Source organism: Akebia trifoliata, chromosome 14 (assembly GCF_017979445.1).
Source record: "Akebia trifoliata isolate Shusen 1 chromosome 14, ASM1797944v1, whole genome shotgun sequence".
NCBI lineage: Eukaryota > Viridiplantae > Streptophyta > Magnoliopsida > Ranunculales > Lardizabalaceae > Akebia > Akebia trifoliata.
In genome coordinates this window covers 1793505-1814240 of record NC_141388.1, presented here as the reverse complement: position 1 = coordinate 1814240, position 20736 = coordinate 1793505, and the positions used below count along the sequence as shown (strand labels likewise).

Sequence of the window (20736 nt, the reverse complement as noted above, 5' to 3'; positions counted from 1 at the left end):
GACTTAAGTCTACCTGTGGCTGCATGCACCATTCCTCCTTGTCATGTGTTACAGCAAATAACCACTTTACATGAAGGGGCATATCCACTTTACATGAAAAGGCATATAGAGGCTCGAAGTCTTGAACTCGGGATCTTTTGGAGCTTGGAGCTTGTGTTAAATTACTCTAATATTTGCACTTGTATTCCCTTAAGTGGAAACTACTTTGAGGACACATGGAAGGGTATGCATACTCTAATGAGAATTGAAATGTTCTACTTCTTTAACTTATAGCTCATTTAGGTTACAGTTCAATGATTTGGAGGCAACTTTTAATTGTAAAGAATCATGTTACCTCAAAAGCAAACAAAGAAAGGTTATATGGGTGGGGGGGGGGGGGGGGGGGGTGTAAATGATTACCTTGATAATTTGAATATTCCACTGGATTTAGAGAAAATATATTATTTCAATAACATTTTTAGATGCATAATTTTTTTTTTCTTCTGAAAAACAAATTTTCACCCAAACTTTTGAGAAGTGTAAAGAACTTAAGGTTTGGCATGCCAAAATTCGTAAATAATATATATATATATATATATAAATAATAAAAAAATGCCAAAACAACTTGTTGTGCATTGTATATATGCAAATGTTATGTGGTCAAATACAAAGGTCAGAATACAACTACCGTATGTTTTTCACTAGTTAGTTTCATAAATTTAACTGTTGGGAACTCTTTTCCTTTTTCGTTTCGCTCTCTTTGCGACAAATTCTGTTGGCTTTACCATCAAATAATATGCAATGCCCTATCAGATCTTTCATCTACACAGAAGTGATCTGGGGGGAGGGGCAGAAGGTACAGTTTGATCTCTAAATTTTTTGCAGACAAGCTTCATATGGATTCTACACCTGCTCATATACAAAAAAACGGAGAATTTGATTATCAAAGCAATACCAGTGATCATCATCAGTGGGAATAATAATAACAATCAAAGAAACTTGAGAACATGCCTGCTGTGACATGAGAATTTCCACCGCAATATTTGGATCTCCATCAGCGGCTGCGACAGCAACTTCTACTTGTGTCTGCAACAAATTTGTGATCATCAATAAGAAATCCACTTCAAAATCACTCTTACTTGGATTACAGGCATCACCATAACCAGAAGAAACAATCTACATAATATAGGGCAAGAAATATGTGTATGCATCCACATGCATACATGCCCCTATTTCTTTCCATGCAGCCTGTTTGTGTGCAGATTTTTATCTAGAAGCCATATCAGCATTTGGCCACAGCAAAATTCGGCAAAGTTCCCTTCAGGTAGAAAACTGGCAGCAAATAGTACGAATGCAAATTTCTTGTATAATTTAACCATGTGGTAGAAAGACCAAACAAAGGTTGCTGTAGTGTACCCTTTCAAAACCCATTGCTACAAGTTTTTGGATCTCTTCATCAAAGGTACCTGAACCCTGAATACAGCAAATAAGTAAACTAAATATATGTTCATAAACAAAATTAAATCTAATGAAAATATATGGGGATGACGTAAATCAAAAGGGGGGAACCTGGTGATGTGTAGGAACCACTGCAACCGCTGCGGCACCATCTACAGTGGAATGCCTGAAAGACAAGAACAACGGCGAGCATACGAACCTATGTTAGCTGAAAAAGAAATAAGAAATTCCGAATATCAAAGAGAAAAAGAAGCAGAACACATGACTATAGGTTGTGTAACAATGAGACAAGAAGGATTATCAAATAGTGTAGCTTGATCATCAATTGTTATAAAATAATTCCTTTTGCTGAATGCTCCCAGCAAAGTAGACATACATCGAAAAAAGCCAGCTATCATTTTTTTTATCCTTGGATAGTGAGAAGAACCCAAAAACCAATGCAACTAAGAAAATAATAAAAGATTGAACTAGAGATACAAGGATTTGAAGGTTTAGATCAGTTTTCTGATCAAAGCAACACCTGGGATTCAATCAAAACAGTTTTGGAGATGGTGTCACTGGTCAAACTATTTGGACAGGTCTGGTTTCAGAACATTGCTTAGGATTACGTTCAACAAACTTTTTGAACTGCTTATAGCTTCTGACAGACTGACACATCTAACTTTTAGAGCTTCCAAGTACTTAATCAAGTTCTTAGTCTAGTTTCCATGACTCTGGATCAAGGTTTCAGAATACTCGATTGAATTTTTTGGGTACTCATCGATCAAAATTTTTTTTTTGGGTACTCAAGGCAGTTTCCTCATATCCTAAGAAGGGATCTCTATCCCCTAAAAAGAGATAACTGTCCCTTTGGCTAAAATGAAGGCTATATCAAGTTGACAAATTTTGTAGGCTCCTTAGTCATTCCATTGACATATTAAGCACAGTGAAAATGCAGTTCATATGAACAATTCAAATACCTTATATCTGACGTCCGAGGTCCTGTGCCAGTGGCTGTTGTTTCTGAAAGCCGATCTGGGCTGCTGCTATCTAAAAGTCTAACCTGTAGGCTTGAATCAGAATTTACGACAGAATCTGCTTGATTTTGGCCTGAAGCAAGCGTCCTTCCCCTCCCGGGAAACCTGGTATCTTGTGCTGACTGCAAGTTTTAACACTAACTCGTCAGGTTAAGAAGAGAACATTCAACAATGAATTTATGCTTCTTTTTTCTCTAATTGATTTTTAAGTGTGAAGGCAGGGTATTGATCCATATACAGGCTTTACCACCTCACTGGGATGAAAACTTCACCATGAACCTATGTTTAACTCCATCAACCATAATTCGTGAAAAATGCAGCAAGAATGAACATTGATAAATATCTAAAACCACCACTTAAAGATCACAAATTCTAAAGGTTCCTTCAATCCACACTATAATTTTTTTTTTTTTGATAAGTAAAAACTGATTCTCTAGAAAAGGAGGTCCAGTAGACCAACCCGAAAAGATACAAGAGTGAGAACAAAGGAAAAAGCAAGGCAAATAGAGAAGCGAAAAAACAGCACCCTCCAAGGAGGCTATAGATTATTTAGATATACCACCCCACATTATAATTTTCTTTTTGGTTTTATTTTTTACATATACCTGACAATTATTTAGATATATGTTTTGACCCATTCTGTTTCTGTGCACAAGGTACTAATTGTATTTGGGTAATATCTTTCTATAATATCAGGTCCAGATGGTTATTGCTTCAAGGTTCCTGTGTCCGCTACCTAGTGTACCTGTCTTAGGTTACATAGGCTTAGGTTAAATTGAAAGATAACAGGGCCTCCTAACAAAATCTGACACCGCCAGTTGATATGTAAACAATGCTTCTAGCCTTCATTACCTGGGAGGCTAACTTCTCCAGACTTCTACAATTTCTAGTTAAATGATATAGGTAGGCCCAATCCAACTAAGGGCATGCCCAGACTAGCCCAACTAGTGACCAGGTCAACCAAGTCATGACCAAGATTGTGCCTAAACTGACTAGGCTATGCCAAAGCCTTCTCCTTTATAAAAACATTACCTTGAGACGAATTCTGAATCTTGTCTCACATGATGCTATAGAGAAGTTCTCTCCAATTTATGCATGTGAGCATTTTATAGCTTAATTGAAATATTAAACATACTTTAGTGCAATTTAACTTGGCATATTCTCAGAATATAGTCATTTATCAGTGCGTATCAATTTTAAATGTATTGTATGTCTCACTGCTTTTTAGAGCATAAAAATTAATTTGCTAAAGTATTTCAGCCTTTTGAGCCAATGCTTTTGATCTGAAAACATTTTGATTGAGGACATGAAAATTATTCATTCCGAGCAATAGATGTTTGCACATCCACATAAATGCACCAGGAAGAGGAGTAAGTGACTAAATTGTACATTCAAAAAAAAAAACTGGAATTCTAGAAATGACCATCTAGAACTTTATAACACAAGTTTGTAACTTCTAATTAACAATTGTCTCAAATACCTGAACAGAAGATGTCTCTCTTTGTGGCATCCATGAGGAAATGTTTCTCCATATATTTCCAGAAATCAAACCACTGCACGATAAAAAGAAATCATTCTACTGATGGAAATCGGCATCATCATTAAATATGTCGTATAGGGGTAGGGAACATGGATTCTAATTTGCCAGTTAACCATAGCTTAGGCATATCTTCATCAAGGCATGTGTCTTCATATCTTTTCTTACTACCTCCATCTATGTCACTTTTACTCTTAGTCATGGCTATTTTACTCTTAGAACCTTCAACTTGCAGTACCAAAGCACTCCTCACTCTTCATTGGAGAAATTTTCAAAAAGAAAAGGAAATACCTGGATGTTGTATTTGTACTTGAATGTGTAGGGATGTAACCAGATGGATTGCCTCCAGTGCACAAAATGAATTTAGGCCGCCTCACGCATGTTGACTGCAAAATCATAATACATTCTAAACGTGCACGTAGAATTGAAGATTTTTTATTCATCCAAGGGATTCTTTTCAAATGACCTTGCCTCTACTAGGCCAATCGAAATTCAAATGTATACATACAAAGGCCAATTTGTCCACATGGAAACATGAGCCACAGCCACATGGGAAGTTAGAAACCAAGAAAAGTTGTTTGCAATTTTTTTTAGATAAGTGCAGAATTTTTATCAATGAAAACATGGTTGAGAGGACCACGAAAACACAGATCCAAAAGGAAGCCACAGCCCCCACTTCTCGCAAAAAAAAATATATATATATATATATATATTACAAGGAAATATTCAGACCTGCTCCCATCTCCCCCAAATATCTTCAAAGAATTAACCCTTTAGATTCCTCAAACAATTTTCTACAAAAGAAGATTAGCCCTAAAATGGGATTTTAAAACTTAGGTATAAAAAGGCAGATTTAAGAAAAGGGGAAGAAAAAATATCTGGTGCTTGCAATTCCCCAACTCCCTTCTTGCTCTCTGGCTGTCTGATGCGTGGAAAACATGTGGACAAACAGACCCTAAATGATGAAAGTACCTAAATTCATGGTTTTAACTTATGAATGTAAGTCAAGCTATCAACTCATCCCAGTATGACATAAGTGAATATGCAAGCCACTTGCCCGAGTCATATAATTTTTCTTGCAACTCGTTGGGTCATGCTGACTCATGTTTCAGTGTTAACCAAGCAGTGCACTAAGACCAAGTCTTAGTCCTCTTGTTCACCTATGTTCCGACCTACCTGTGTCACACAATGATCAGAGGGATTATGCCCCAGCAGAACATATTGATGCATTTCGAGACAAACTGTCACAGACTGAAAGATTCATTGAAACTTTGGTTCTAGACATGCTTGTATCGGAATGTTCAAAGATGGGTATGTATTGGCCTATACATTCAGAAACGGTACAACATTTTTAAACCATATATTCACAGCAGAAGTAGAAAAGATGGTACTGAACTTGGGACCTGATCCAACCCAAGTAATCCTCAAAATGAATTGGGTACATATGCAACATGTACATTAGGGGCAATATTTAAAATCAAAAGCCAGAGTCACTGAAGAAATTACCAGCAATGAGGAACTCTCAATGGTGGAATAGAAAGATGATCCAGGTAGTAAGTAGTTAAATAATCCATAGCAATCTGATAAAAGTGAAGACACAACCTTGTAAGTATTTTCCTTGACCTTCGGATGCTAGTATGTTATATAAGGAGATCCAAATGAGTTTTAAGATGGGGCAAAAGTACGAAAGGAGATGGCAATACTGACATGCAAATCCAGACAAAATGCCACATAAGTGTCCGAGAAATGAGACATTTGCCATCAGAAGCTGGAACACTATCAATAAGATCCATGCATACCTGAAAATGAAATACCCACCAAGTTAAGATAATGAAGCAGAAGACAATCTAATTAAGATAATAGTAACATGAAAATTGAACAGAGCAACATCAACTACGCTAGCAAATTATTGCATTTACCATTTAGCAGGCACATTAAAGAGCCCAAACACACTGCAGCAAAGAAGAAACACACCATTAGAAGATGCCAGTAGCAAAACAGAAAATTAAATAAAACAATTACAAATTTTAGATAATGATGACTAAACAAAAAATCTAAGCATATAGGTTGCTGTGTATGCATATATGTTTGCAGTACTTTATCAGCCGATATATCCCATAAATTTCTTGGTAGTAGTATTAGATATATTAAAGAAATTGTTTTCATTTAAATGGGTTTAGTGTTAACAGTACCAACCTTCTAGATTGGACTCCACTAAGGCTTGTCTCTATGACAATCATGGAGAACAAGATTCCTGAGAAGCCTATCGCGCATTCGTTCATGAGATCCTCATAAGCGCGAACGGGATTATAGGCTGCCAGTAATGCAATCAAAAGATGAAAAAGAGCATTGCTTGTAGCCAACAAAATTATCACATACAACAGGCGGACGGATCCCATAATTCTCTCCAGCGCAGAACCCATAGGTACCAGCGCTAACATATTAAACATAACATGCAGCACCGACCCATGAAAAAGAGTTGATGTGAAAATCCTGTAAACTGAAAAAAAATAAAAAAAGAAAGAAAAAGAATGAGGTTAGGAACAAAAAGGAATGAAATAAACAGTTTGTGTGTGTGTATGTGTGCACGTATGTGGGGGATACAGGACCAGGGAAACATGGTTGTAAAATTCAAAGTATGAACTATTCAAACAAAATAGGAATTAGAGAGTGATCAGTGATGGGATTTTCAGAAGCAAGCTAGCTGCAAATATAATTTGCCTCATGGTAGGGAGTTTAACATGGTCAAAAGATGTTTAAGAATTGCTGGTCAAACTGACTTCACTGTAGCATGAAACAGAAATATGACATCCCTTGAAATGAGGTGTGATTTCATAGTAACCACGTGACGGTTCACTCCAAAGCATAAAACAGTATTATATATATATATATAGGGCATGAAACTCCGCAAACACAGATTACTAAATATTTTTGTTAAAATTGGCGTGCCTTATAATCTAAGTAAATGGAGTGTCGAACGGAGATGGGTGCGGTAGTAGGAGCAAAAACATGGGAGAAACAATTTCAAATATCCTAGGGTTAAGGAATGAATCAGTAACTCCATATAGGTTGATCTTTAGTCCCCTTTGTAGTACTATTGATGGAGATCCTCTCTCAATGTCTCTTTTTGTTGTACAGTTAAAACCCTTTCCTGGTTTAGGGTTGATATGGGCTCCAAGCGCAAGGAACTAAGATCTAACATTGAAGATGATAAGAGAAGAAATGAACAATGTAAAATCTTTTTGGGTAGCCACAGGTGAGGGAAAGCTTTGGATCTAGGTTTCCAGTATTACCAATAACAAACTTAACGAACTTATGAAGCCGACACCTTCAAAATGTTTGGTGTTATCACCTGGAAAACTAGAATCTTTCGGCAAAGATCAAGTGTAATGCTTTACTTCTTTTACTGATTAGTAAGAATGCTTAGCTTTGAAATCAAAATATACCTTGGAAACGTGATATCACTGCGGATGGCAAGAAGCATATCTCGATGAAGGAGTCATATCCAACAAAAAGACACACCAAGTAAATAACCCCACACACAATCACTATAGCAGAAGTGAGGAACGGAACACCTTCCCACCACTGGCCTAATCTAGTCTGTAATCCCGCCTGTACATCATATAAGATTACAGGGAAACAGTTAATGAAATTAAACTGTAGAACATGCATTACTATAAAAAGATCTGGAGCGAATAATAAGCAGAATAGGAACCGCTTCAGCAGCTTGAATTGGCATCAATATTTGGTTAGCAAAGGAACAACGGAAGCCAAGTAAAGGATTTCAGTTATTTCTTCCTCTTACTTGGATGGTTTTCAATGCTAACTATGAAGATCCAATATTGCAACCCATTTTTTCCCCTTTTTATGGCTATTATTATTAATTACAAAATTTTAACAAAAAATTGTACCAACATCTCTTTCAAAACCATGAAAAAAACTAGATTTGACCTTCCATCATCCAAGAAAGGGACCAATCTTCATATAAATGCATGATCTTCTCAATAAATAAATCAATTAAACTAAATGGTTTCATTTCAGAGGAATTGAAGATTTAAATCGTGCATTTATTTTTTGCAATACTAGGGTTTTGGGACTGCATGTCTTGGCTAGATTTGACTTGAATTGAAGATTTTATTAACAAAATTGTATGGACATCTCTTTCAAAACCACGAGAAAAAACTAGATTTGACCTCCCATCATCCAAGAAAGGACCAATCTTCATACAAATGCACGATCTTCTCAATAAATAAATAAACTAAACAAAATACTAGCCAAGACATGCAAAGTCCCAAAACCCTAGTATTCCAAAACTGAAATAAAACATATTTTGTTAATTACACCAATCAAAAAAATATATTAGGTGCATTATTTCTTCAATGGAGGACTCAGTTAAGTTCTTATGCTGCTCTCTCCTGATGCGCAAAATGAAATTGTCCAGAATCACACATTTAACTCATCAAACAAATACTACAATTCACACACATAAAATGAAAAAGACTCGAATCATTCGTTGTTAAACAAGTATCTGTTCTTCAGCTACTGAAATTAGGATTTTCACGAAGCATAGAATAATTTCGAAGGAATCACTGAACCAAAAAAGTTCTCTTTTTTTAAATGAAATCGAATTGAAGGAGAGATCAAGAGTTTTCTTCTCCATGTTCGATTTGAACAAGAAAAAAAAAATGAAAATTTGGCTAAGTGTACGGATCGCGAGATCTCGAAGACTCGAATAGACCTACCTCGGAAACGACGTTCGATCTCATCTTTTTAGCTTTCTTCTTTAATGCCTCTGCTTAGAAAACTTCCCGCTACAAAAGCTTTATCTATTTTCTCACTTGTTCGCAGATACTTCTCGCAAGTCCTTTATGCGTTATTGCTGTTTGTTTGTAAATAATGAAATGACCAAAGTACCCTCCATGGTGTCGAAACTCGAAACTTCGCTTCGATTCGAGAAATTTTGGGTATTTTAGTGGAGCATCAATTAGTCTACAAAATTGGTAAATGGCATACTCTTCCGGCAAGAATATTGGGCTGGGCCCACGAATTGGTGGATCTACCAATCAAACATTAACCTGATTGGGGATTTCCAGCCATCCAATCCAATCCAAGTGTTCTCTTTCTCCAGGCTAATATCGTAGATTTTTTTTTTCCTTTTTTTCTTTTTTAATTGGTTAAGTGCAGAGGCAGGGTTTTGATCCCAGATATATGATGCTACCTTGCCAGGTGGCACCTCCATTATATATATAAAATACTTACCCAATTGGGTTGTTAATGGATTGGGTAAAACCTAAAATCTGATCCATTCCAATTTGATAAGTTAAGATCCATATCAAGAATTTGGGTTCCGATGACAGACCATAATTGATCAATTTGGATAAATCATGCCACATTAGAATAGATTTTGGATCCACATATTGTGCTAGAACAAAAAACCTGATCCGATAAGTATTGGATCAGTTTCTGATCCATTCAGATCATCCTAGATCAACTGGATCCAAACAACCCGTCCGCATTCCAATAAGACCAGTATCTCAACACATTTGTCTTAGACCTGGTTAGTGTCATTTGTCTTAGACCTGGTTAGTGGGACCTGACACTTGGCTAGCACCTGATTAGTCTGATGTAAACCTGAGACCTATTGAGGTCCGGATATTTTGTTTTTCTTTCACCAACTATTCAACAGAATGGTCAATAGGGCTAAAAACATCTTGATCAGTTTTTAGCCATATTGATAAAGTTGGGATTAGGAAAACAATTTGGGAAAATCCGGCAAAATAGAAGTATATTATTAGTTAAAGAAAATATAAAAAACTTATATTTTAAATATTAAACATAATATAAAATATAATAATATTACACAAAATTCAGAAGCATAATATTGATCAACTTCAAATTTCAAAAGGAAAAAAGTCATCAACTCCCAATTTATTTCAATAATTCAGGATTATTCGTTGATAGAAAGAAATGATTTTTCAAAAAAATAAATAAATAAATTTGATGGTTCTGTCACTGTGCTTTTAAGCCAAAGAAACCAAATGAACTGTCATCTAACTCCACCCGGCATCAACGTCAAGGCTGCAAATTGTCAATTACAATTTATCTGCAAATGAGTACAACGTGGATACTTCACCTTTTGGCACTATTTACTCTCAAAATCGAAACAATTTCGATAACCCTATCATGCCCTCTGAAAAGTTGGGAAGTGTTTTTTTATTTCATGGGAAAATATAGAGTTGTTTGCAAAGATACAAGTCGAGCAAAACATATCCAAATATAATGTAAGCTTGAAGACATTTAAATAAAAGAGCTGGTGCAAAACCTCCATTTTAGGGTTTCTGCATTGAAACATGCCTGGAGTTCTGACACAGAAATTTCAAAACTTCAGTTTGCCTTATCTGAGAAAACGAAAACATGTGTTCATCATCTAGTACAAAGTTAATGCAAATGAAAAGACGATGAGTGTGAGTCGTAAAAGAAAAGGAGAAAACATACCTATTCATTTCTTTCCCACCCGCCTAATCGATCCCCAGGGTCATAGTTTGTGAACAGCCGGAATTCATTTCCAAGCTTGCTGGAGTGCTGAGGCCTGAAACCACATGGATGCAAGCTCAAGAGCTCTGCTGCTCTTTCCTTCTGCACATCCCCTACGTGACAACATTGTCAATATGTTTAATCGTCCATTGATATGAACTTACCCATTCGGATTTATTTATTTAATTATGTTAGTATCATGTTGAATCATTGAATGGTGGGCCTCTACGCTCTGTGCTATAGGTCAAGATGTTCGTTTATGATACTTTTAGAGGTAATTGAAAGAGCAGTAAATTCTACCAGTAAGTAAAAGAACGTAGGAGTCCACTGGTCGCATGAGGAACTTCATTGTCTGAGCAACTTTCTCCAAGCATTCCTTACTCTGCCATCCATAAAGATGAGTTGGCTAAAAACATTAACAGGACAAATCACATAAAAATTAACTTAAATTTAACAACTGAACAAGAAGGGCAGAAGACATCCTCCCTGCTCACACCACACTTGTGGCCCAAAGGGGAATGAAATCCTACAGTAGATCCACCAAAGATATCTCCTAGGCCAAAAATTGTACCCTATGGATCAATCTGAAATCTATTTTACTCCCTTGGAAGGTTTGAAGAGACATGACAAATGTTCCAGACAAAACCTAACTGTTAGGATCATTTGATCAAATTGATTTTTGAAGGCATCTTAGTGGACTACCCATATGATGGTAGTTATGAACCACCCTTGTCTGTCACATAATGGTACAAGCAATGATGACGTTTTCTTCCCATACTCCTGTCCCCAAGCAAGTACTCATAGGCTTAAGAGAACTCTTTTCTACTCGTTCTTTTTTCCTTTTCTTGGTTCAAGGGTAAAAAGGGAAATGAAATGTGGAACTGAGAGGTACTTGTAAAGACATGAAAGACTGACACTAATGTGATTGATTAACAGAGAATGAGATAGGGGATAAATGCACTTGGTACAATAATTCAACAACAAAAACCACCTCCCTAGCTATGCACACTGTTCTCACCAGGTAAGGAGGATCTGCTACAACAACTTGGAAACTGTGCTTCATTGCTGGTGGTAGCTCTTCTGGTTCGTTGTAGTCATAGAATGTGAAATCGCTTCTGTATTGCTCAAAACGTTTGTCATACTCGAGAAGTTGCACAGGAATGCCAGGATCAATTTTCTGAAATTCATTGACATAAAAATGGATTAAATAAATAGGGAATCAATTCTCTCATTTACTAAACGAAGTCTATGTATTTAAGAGTCCTCTAAAAAGACATTTGACAATGGTGGAAAATTTAAATATTTTTGTATGCAAATATATCTTTAAGACATATATATTAAAATATAATATAAAGGAATGAAATAAAGAGAAATAGGGAGACAAGCCCATTCAAAGAGCATGGGCCCTTTTGTTGGCCCAAAGGGCATTGAATGGGCTCAAGAGGTGCTTAACAGGTCTTAGACCCAAAAGGGTCTCTAGTTGAACCAAGAAGTGCTAAATGGGTTTCGATCCCGAAATGGCACCTCAAATGGTCCAACAGTTTTAATTCCAAAAGATGCTTCTAACGGGCCTGGTACGTTAACTGGACCTCAATTTTTGAATAGATGTTTTTTTAGACAATCTGTCTATATATAGAAGACCAATTCAATCAAATAAAAAAAATCAGAAATAGAATAACTCTCTTTCTCTATATATAATTCTAACAAATCTTTTTAATTTGCATTCGAAAGACACTGTGTATCAGAGAACTTGTGTAATGGATTATTCTCAAAATTAGTGCATACTATGAGAGAACATACAATTCCGTTGAAGTGCCAACTTAGCTAAGTGGTAAGAAGTGCGGAGTGTTGTTCCCACGTCCTAAGTTCAAATCCCCTTGAACCCAACTTCATTTGCAAACCACTAACCCTACACCTATATAAAAAAATAAAAAATACAATTCCGTCAAATATGAGCCCAGTTGTACATTGAAGCGGGTTCGCTAGAACTCAATTCACCTTCGTTTTCAAGTGGAAAGATGACATTTGTCGTTATAAGACAAAGTAGATCACTACATGCCTCATAACAATTTTCTAATTCCCTATTCTTCTTCTTCTTCTCATTTCCCCTTGCTTCTATCTCCATTTATTGCTAAATGAAATAGAAATAATGAGAGTTATTCTATTTCTAATAAAAAAAATTTTGATAAATATACAATTTTCCATTGATAAGAAAGGAGAAAAGGTGGTTGAGATAGCCCCCAAACAACAAGACAAAAAAATAATAATAATAAAAAAAACAAACAAACAGGCCAAAAACAAAAGAAAGAACAAAGGAAAAGAAAGATATACGCCCAAAGGGGGGCTACGGGTCACAAATGATTTTCTAATTGAAAACAAAATCTTGGAATCACACGCCCTTCAAGTCTTTACTCATCTTTGACCAAAAGAAGAGTAACCCCAATATCTCCAAAATCACCATGTGAGATGAGCTCTCTTTACCCTGGAACACTCTGTTGTTGCGCTCTTTCCAGAGACCCCAAGAAATGGCTGAAGGAAGGATAGTCCAAAAATACCTCTTTCTAAAAGAGAAGATATTCGTGGTTATCGTTTTCCGTGAATCTCACCATCAACTACGCGTAAACGCAACATTCCCAACTTATCACCTTTGAATCTTGATCTCGTATCAACTAAATTTTGCAATGGGATCCTTTCCAAGAAAAAGATTTCTTTCCATCTCCTAGTTCCCATCCTTTCCAATGCAGTTGAATGCGAGTATTAAAACTTAAGACTTCCTATTCTATAGACTGGGTTAATAAATTATTCCTATGCTAGCTATTGTATTGAAGATCCCTGGGCATTTGATCCAACGCTTGTAATGCTTTCTTATTTTTCACTCACATAATGCTTATATGTAAGATTAATTAACATAATGTGAATCAACATTAATCCTAACACAGACGCACACATATATACATATATCTAACATTTCCCCACTTGAATTAAAATATTTTTAATCACCAGATGAATTAGTCAAGTGTTATAGAACGATCATACTAGGAATCACCATAGGTGCCTAGTAGTTTGAACCTATAACTTGTGTATATAATTCAAAGTTTGTAAGGTATTCAAGTAGCTTATAGCATTGGACTTAAATCCTATTTAACAAACCAGAAATATATATACTTACTATTTTTTTTATCAGCATATGTACTTACTATGATAAAATTAGGAAGAATTTAATGTCTGCTGGTTTGTTACACAAAAATGAGTTTTTTTTTTTTTTTTTTGGGGGGGGGGGGTAAGCTGGACCTGAATAATGAGTTCAAATTAGTTCTTCATTCTATAAAACTAATCTTTGAAACCAAATCATTCAAAGAACCAAACACACAACTCAACTGAAACCCTAATATCCTGCTCTTCAGTGGAACAACTGGGAGAATCAAATTCAAACAACATCAAAATCAGCATAAACCATCGAGAAACATAACCTAAAACCAGTGATTCATCTCAAGAAACCAACATAAAGGAATCAAATGGGAGAAATCAAGCATAAACAGATAAGTATAGATCTCAATACCTTAAGATAAGTGTAAATCGTTGGACAAGAGATGCAAGCGATGGGAGAAGAAGTAGAAACACTGAGGTTTCGAACCTCATCCGCCATCGTCTCTGCAGTATCTCGATCGTACCAGAACTGACTCATTCTCCAATCCTCCGCCATTAGAGCAACTTCAGAACCTTCATCTTCGAGGAGGCTCTGTTTCTGTTCGTTTTGATTGAGAAAATCCTTCAAGGCTTCCAGAGCTTGAACGCTAAGCATTGGTTCGTCGTCTTCGTCTTCTTCTGGTTCTTCGACGATGGGTTTTACTCTTTCGGCCTCCATTTTCTTTGCTGTGAGGAGATGGTAGCAGTGCTGCTGTTCTGGTTCGAGGGCCCGAGTGCATGTACTCCTGAGTCCTAGGCGAAAGTGGGATCCAAATATGGATGGCAACGGAGCGGGTTTAGCTAAATCCGCCCCAGTTCCAATTATCATTGGTTACCCTGAACCCGGCCCGGTCCCCCCAACTCGAGTATAATATTTTTTAATTTGTTTTTTGAAAGATCAACAAGTTAAGGCAGACTCAGACCAACTACAACCGAAGAACTAAGACACCACAGCCATCCTGATAAATAACAAAGACAAGGTCACTAGAGAGCAACTCGCAATCTAATTCAGTACAATCTAAACTATTCTGATAGGAAGCAAGTATGTCGACAGTCCTGTTGGCCTCTTTAAAGATGTGGGTAAAGGAAACTTCGATGAATCTATCAAGCAAATTCCTTATAGCAAGGATCACGTGAAGAACACTCCACATGTTTTAATATTTTTTACCCATCTCAGCTTTGAATAATTTTTCTTCGCCCTAGTTCGCCTTAATTTAATGTGTTTTAATATTTAATTAGGTGTGGTAAATAATTTAAGAAATTGGGTTCTTCGTTCTGACTCGGCTCCCGTGTTAGTCTTATGTTTGAATGATGTGTTTTAATCTTTAATTGGGTTTGGTAAATAATTTAAGAAACTGGGTATAATAAGTACAAGTTCGGTCGGTAGGGATTTGAACCTAAGATATGAGAACTATTTACACACATCTTACCATTTTACAAAATGGTATTTCTTAATAACAAATCTAGCATTATATATAATTGGGACAAGTTGGTGGGGGTATATCAAAATTGTTCTCACCCTGAAAATATTAAACAGTGGGAAAAATTAACCCTATTGGGTGGAGTGGGGGCAAAATTGTAATCCTAGAATCTAAAAGGTTTTTTAGTCTTTTCATCATAAACAAGTCAATTCATTTGCATATATTGTTATTCATGTCAACCCCTACGACCCTAAGGGCAGGTGCTCCCCTGATTCCAAGAGAGTTTGAATCCTTGGCCGTCTTGATTTGTCTTTTTCTTTGTCTTCTTTTTCATTTTAATTTTATTTTGGGTGATTTAGACATGCCCACTATGTTTTGGAGAATATTAGAGATACCCATATGTTTTGAAATTGACGATATGACCTCTTTTGATCTCAATCTTCTTAATAGATTAATAGAAAAATACCCAAATATCCTTATCTTCAACCTATGACCAAAAATCCTAGGTTTTTTAAACTCAAAATTAATTATCTTCAACCTTTTTGAGTTTAAATTTTTAGTGCTTTTTTTTCGACATTAGATTCTATCTACTTCAAGTGTTCAATCTTTAGATCTCAAGGAAAAATTCAATATTTTCAAAAGTACAAAACGATGATGTTTTTTGGTATTAAAAAAAAAAAATCTCGAATTTTTGTACAAACATTTAACACAAGGTATTAAATGATGGCCTAAAAATAAAATTGATTAAAGTAAAGTTAATTCACATAGAGGTTGAAGAGCTTGAATTAAGATAATTGATTTTGGAAATAAAAATCAGATTTCCAGGAAGTAGAAATGATTGGATTTTAGATAGAAAATTTTGGATTTTCCTCAAAGGGTTAAGGCGAATTGAAACAATGAACCAAAAGTAAGAGATTGAGTAAAACAAATAATTATACCATAGAGATTGAAGAAACTAGAAGAAGGCTGATTTTTTCAAGAAAGATTAAGGGTTTTTGTTTAGACGATGAAGACAAGGGCATTTGGGTCTTTTAATATTAATCTATTGAGAAGACTGAAGTCAAGGAAGGATGTTATTATCAGTTTCAAAATATAAGGGATATCTATAATATTCATCAAAACTTATGAGGGCATGTCTAAATCACCCTCTTATTTTCTATCACCAAACAAGAATAGTAGGTAGCCCACTCACGTTGATGCAATTAGTTATAGATAGCCCCTATGAGAAATCTTATTCTTCTTTTATATATTAATATAAAATGACTAAAATACCCTCATCTTCAATTAGGCAAAAACCCTTTAATTTTTCTCCTAAAAATCTCACCTTCCAACTCTTTAAAGTTTTTGAAGGTTGATGAAGATAAAATATTTTTATTCAAAATGATTAAAAATAAGAATCTAACTAACTTTACTAAGTTAGTAAGGATTTCACCCTCACTAAGAGTTTTTGGGCTCAACTTTTGACATCCAAAAATATGATCCAATGCTTTGGGTTTCTAAAGGACAAAATTCTACGAACTTTGAAAAAATAATCTCCAAAAATAATTATTTTTCATCATTGAATTTCAATTTTAAGTTTGAGAGTTATGTCGAAGTTCGATAGCCACCATTTTCAAAACCTTGGATCATGTTGAGCAAAAAAATTCAATTTAAATTTTTTAGATCTGAATTTTTCGAAGCAACTTAGAGAGTTGTGATATTGGATTGCTGAGGTGGTAATCCATTTGAGCAAAATGACCCTTACTAAGGCTCAAATAAGTTAGTAAGAAAAATGTTCTCTACAAATAACTTATTTTTGGGAAGATGATTCAAGTTTTTTTAACTGCTAGATTGAAGAAAGAGGGCATTTAAGTTATTTTACATTATTCTATTACATTACACCGAGGTCAAGGAGCATGTCATCTATTTGAAAAATGCAAAGGTATCTCAAATATTCATCAAAATATGGAGGGGGTATGTCTTAATCACTCTAATTTTTCCCATAATTTAATTATTTTTCCAATATTTTTTTCCACACGTCACGTCAGCATGTTATAAAACGCTAAAACAAGATTCTTTTCAACGTCTCTCTCTCTCTCTCTCTCTCTCTCTCTCTGCAAGCAATCTGCCAATCTCCATGGTTTGTTCTTCGTCTCTCTTTTACTATTTCTCTCATCGTCGTCTCTTTGATTCATTTAGAACCTTTTTCTTCATCCCCACTATCTTAGCTCTCATCACATCTCTTTTCATTCTAATTTACATCTCTTCAACTTCAAAACTTTTCTTCGTTCATCAACATCACCAATCACATCTACTCCCAAAATCATCACTTGGGTCTTCAACAATCTCTTCTTCAACTCACCAAATTATCCAATCTTCAGCTCAGAATCCTCCTAAAACCACTTTCTACGAGTCTCAATCACACGAACTCAGTAAAACCCTGAGTTCATCAAGCAACACTAGCAAAGGAACTGATGAGAATCGTCGGTATTGGGAGACTGGGAGACCAATTGGATCAAATGGTATGTGGGTTTTGAGTTTTATGCTTTGGGTCTTGTTTAATTATTGGTTTTGTTTGAAAATTTCAAGTAGAGAATTGGTTAGAGCTGAATTTATGGAATTTATAGTTGATAACATATGTTTCGATGAATCAGTCGAGTTTGAGAGGAATTTCAGTTTTCTTTTAAGGTGTTTTGAAATAGAATTAATGGGAAATGGAGCTTTAATTTTTGACTTTTAGATGTCATGTAGAATTTCATGTCTTAGATATTTCCTGTGAAGAAGACAGACTCATTGCTTTTTGTCTACTATGACAAATGTTGCAGTAAATAAGTTGACCTTGAAATGGAAGGAACATTATGGGAAAAAAAAATTGTTCACAAAATCCGGGATCCACCAATAACATGAGCCCGCGTGTACTTAATGCATCCCCAATTTACAAAATTACCCTTGTTAGGCTTGCCGTGGCACGCACAAGAGTCTGTGAGCACTGTGACAAGAAATTCTGTGAGCAAAAAACACTCGAACATTATGTGGGTATAACTAAACTCAATGCCGACAAAAATGTTGTTAGGAAACACTGGGACTCTTGGAACTAGTGTAGTTACAAATTACAATAAACTTGTACAATTGGGATCATTCTTTGAAGAAAACTAATGGCACATTGGAAGCATAATACCGAAGCTTCTTCTTGAGGCACATGCCTCGACAGCTATCCTTTTTAAATCACTTGGGATAAGACTTATAATGATGATGATGATGGATTAAACAAAAAAATAGTTTGTGCTCAAATTAGAAGTAAATGTTGTTTATTGTATTCATGTTCAACTGTCTTGTGACATGGTTTTTTTTTTTATTTTATCCATGAACTTTGCATGTTGTAGCCATGATTTCCAAGCATTGAGTAAAGATTTTGAACTTAAGAGACCATGTGAGCACCATTTACGAATACATAGGCAGTATACATATAGGCTTTTCCATGGTTACTACATAGGAGATCTCTAGCGGACTTTTTATTGCCCAAACATCCCCTCACATTTGTTTGGTGATGCATAACAAGGTACGCAACGTAATAGACATATATGATCTCCTTTTTGTGCCAGGAATCATCAAGGTGCGGAGACCCTGCCAATGTTCGATCATTTCGGACAATTGGAACAAAAGAAAATTGATCTTAATTAGGAAAATTAAGGAAAAAAAATATCAATATATGCATATAAATCTTTAATCTTGATCCGGAAATTGGATAATTGTTGGTTGCTATGGCTCAGGAAAGTACGTGAATAAGGAGGTGTTCCATGACAAAGATATCTTTCTTGAAGACTATAAAGAGATGAACAGAAGTTTTAAGATATATGTTTATCCTCACAGGGAAGATGATCCCTACGCAAATGCTCTCTTGCCTGTAAATTTTGAACCAGGAGGGAATTATGCAAGTGAAAGTTACTTCAAAAAGGTTCTTATGAAGAGCCATTTCATTACAAAGGATCCTTCAGAGGCAGATCTCTTCTTCTTGCCTTTTTCCATTGCAAGGTTGCGGCATGACCCAAGGGTTGGTGTTCAAGGTATTCCTGATTTTATAAAAACATACATCTCAAACATTAGTCGGAACTATCCATATTGGAATCGTTCCGGTGGGACAGACCATTTTTATGTTGCTTGTCATTCCATCGGAAGGTCGGCAATGGAGAAAGCAAATGAAGTTAAGTTCAATGCAATTCAAGTTGTGTGCTCTTCGAGCTATTTCTTATCCGGATATATTGCTCACAAGGATGCATCTCTGCCACAAATTTGGCCTAGACAAGGAGATCCTCCAGACGTAGCTATATCGAAAAGGTAAAACCACTTCACTGGCAAACTAGTCTTACTGAACTCAAATCTTTTTTTTTTTCTCCTTTTAGACCTTATATTGCTGTTCTAGCATGTTTTTGTTTTTAAATAATGCACCAAACAATGAAACTAAAACTCATTTGTTGCTTTATCTTGCAACGATATATATAAAAATTGTTGTTGTTTCTTATAATTGAACTAATATTATGAACTTGGAACTGTTTAGCTGATCTATTCCAATCTCACATTCTTCTTCAATTCTCAATGAGATATCAGGAAAAAGCTGGCCTTCTTTGCCGGAGCAATCAACTCACCAGTACGCACAAAGCTTCTTGAAGAATGGAAAAACGATTCAGAGATCTTTGTTCATTTTGGTCGGCTCACGACTCCCTACTCTGATGAGCTTCTAGGGAGCAAGTTTTGCCTCCACGTAAAAGGCTTTGAAGTGAACACAGCTCGTATAGGGGATGCAATATATTATGGTTGTGTCCCTGTTATCATCGCCAACCATTATGATCTGCCTTTTGCAGACATACTCAATTGGAAAAGCTTCTCCCTTGTTGTTGCCACTTTGGATATCCCATTGCTTAAGAAAATCCTTCGTGAGGTAAGCTCTGATGAGTATACTACATTGCAAAGGAATGTGTTGAAGGTGCGAAAACACTTTCGTTGGAACCTTTCTCCAATGGATTATGATGCTTTTTACATGGTAATTTATGAGTTGTGGCTCCGGAGAAGCTCCATGAGAGTCGCTTGAAGAGAGTCGGACGATCTTGATCTACATGACAGATATATTTATTCTTCTATGAGGTAAGAGGATTTCAAGCGGGTGTTGACATATCGATCAATGAAAGGGTGTTGACATATCGATCAATGAAAGTGGGTGCGGGGTGCAATACTTTCTGAAGTTTCTCTTGTTTGTATCCCTAATACAGCTAACAAAGCTGCCCATATGAGTTTGCAAAATTGGCAACAAGATTTTTAGTGAGGTGTGGACATAAGTGAGACCCATTGGTTTCTTCCTATTTTGAAGGAAGATTACTCTTTCCTTCGAGAAGATACATTTGGTTTTCTGTTTGTTCAAATGGCATATTTTGACAGATATGGTTGGTTGCAAAAATAACTTTGGTGATATTGTAAATTTAGGCTACTTAAGGGGTTGTTATAAATGTGCCATCCATAAATCACAAGATTGTTCTAGTTATGTTTCTCTGTTTTATCATTCTAGAATATTATCTTTTCCTCATTTGTTTCCTAATTTGGAAAAAAAATTGCTTTAGAGATACAAGTTACAAAC

At 35.7% G+C, this 20736-nt stretch overlaps 3 protein-coding genes across 7 annotated transcripts; 1 reads left to right on the top strand and 2 right to left on the bottom strand.

Annotated features, from left to right (window-relative positions):
* Positions 1 to 592: 592 nt before the first annotated feature.
* RBL15 (RHOMBOID-like protein 15) lies at positions 593 to 8883 on the bottom strand. 2 transcript variants are annotated; one of them, XM_086422632.1, is made up of 13 exons: positions 8733 to 8883; positions 7437 to 7602; positions 6187 to 6490; positions 5910 to 5942; positions 5698 to 5789; positions 5497 to 5570; positions 4282 to 4376; positions 3934 to 4006; positions 2397 to 2575; positions 1549 to 1603; positions 1396 to 1452; positions 991 to 1065; positions 593 to 888 (listed from the first exon to the last, which is right to left on the bottom strand). In XM_086422632.1, exons 1-13 carry the CDS (start codon positions 8754 to 8756, stop codon positions 883 to 885), a joined length of 1233 nt encoding a protein of 410 aa, XP_086278758.1. In that variant the 5' UTR covers positions 8757 to 8883; the 3' UTR covers positions 593 to 882. The 2 variants fall into 2 exon arrangements, with proteins under 2 accessions (XP_086278758.1, XP_086278759.1); XM_086422633.1 differs by lacking the exons at positions 593 to 888; positions 991 to 1065; positions 1396 to 1452 and having other exon boundaries at positions 1543 to 1645.
* Positions 8884 to 10058: 1175 nt separating this feature from the next.
* LOC147385389 (nucleic acid binding / methyltransferase) lies at positions 10059 to 14463 on the bottom strand. 4 transcript variants are annotated; one of them, XR_015171760.1, is made up of 5 exons: positions 14084 to 14463; positions 11543 to 11701; positions 10825 to 10906; positions 10486 to 10626; positions 10059 to 10388 (listed from the first exon to the last, which is right to left on the bottom strand). XR_015171760.1 is itself a non-coding variant. In XM_086422634.1 (5 exons), the coding sequence occupies exons 1-4, from the start codon at positions 14387 to 14389 to the stop codon at positions 10486 to 10488; spliced, it is 699 nt and encodes a 232-aa protein (XP_086278760.1). In that variant the 5' UTR covers positions 14390 to 14463; the 3' UTR covers positions 10059 to 10388. The 4 variants fall into 4 exon arrangements, 2 of the variants coding, with proteins under 2 accessions (XP_086278760.1, XP_086278761.1); XR_015171761.1 differs by having other exon boundaries at positions 10059 to 10352; XM_086422634.1 differs by having other exon boundaries at positions 10486 to 10637.
* A 2738-nt stretch (positions 14464 to 17201) lies between these two features.
* LOC147385388 (putative glycosyltransferase At5g03795) lies at positions 17202 to 20643 on the top strand. Its single transcript, XM_086422497.1, has 3 exons — positions 17202 to 17632; positions 18881 to 19445; positions 19716 to 20643. The coding sequence occupies exons 1-3, from the start codon at positions 17248 to 17250 to the stop codon at positions 20194 to 20196; spliced, it is 1431 nt and encodes a 476-aa protein (XP_086278623.1). The 5' UTR covers positions 17202 to 17247; the 3' UTR covers positions 20197 to 20643.
* Positions 20644 to 20736: the final 93 nt, after the last annotated feature.

Excerpts from the sequence above, each read along its gene's own strand:
- LOC147385388 (XM_086422497.1), top strand. The coding sequence starts at position 17,248 with ATGGTTTGTTCTTCGTCTCTCTTTTACTATTTCTCTCATCGTCGTCTC. Across the intron at positions 17,633-18,880 it reads GAGACCAATTGGATCAAATG|GAAAGTACGTGAATAAGGAG; the intron begins GTATGTGGGTTT and ends GCTATGGCTCAG. Across the intron at positions 19,446-19,715 it reads GACGTAGCTATATCGAAAAG|GAAAAAGCTGGCCTTCTTTG; the intron begins GTAAAACCACTT and ends ATGAGATATCAG.
- LOC147385389 (XM_086422634.1), bottom strand. The coding sequence starts at position 14,389 with ATGGAGGCCGAAAGAGTAAAACCCATCGTCGAAGAACCAGAAGAAGAC. Across the intron at positions 10,907-11,542 it reads TAGCAGATCCTCCTTACCTG|AGTAAGGAATGCTTGGAGAA; the intron begins GTGAGAACAGTG and ends TATGGATGGCAG. Across the intron at positions 10,638-10,824 it reads CTACGTTCTTTTACTTACTG|GGGATGTGCAGAAGGAAAGA; the intron begins GTAGAATTTACT and ends GTTGTCACGTAG.
- RBL15 (XM_086422632.1), bottom strand. The coding sequence starts at position 8,756 with ATGAGATCGAACGTCGTTTCCGAG. Across the intron at positions 6,491-7,436 it reads AGTGATATCACGTTTCCAAG|TTTACAGGATTTTCACATCA; the intron begins GTATATTTTGAT and ends ATTTTTTTTCAG. Across the intron at positions 1,604-2,396 it reads CCTCGGACGTCAGATATAAG|GCATTCCACTGTAGATGGTG; the intron begins GTATTTGAATTG and ends CTTGTCTTTCAG.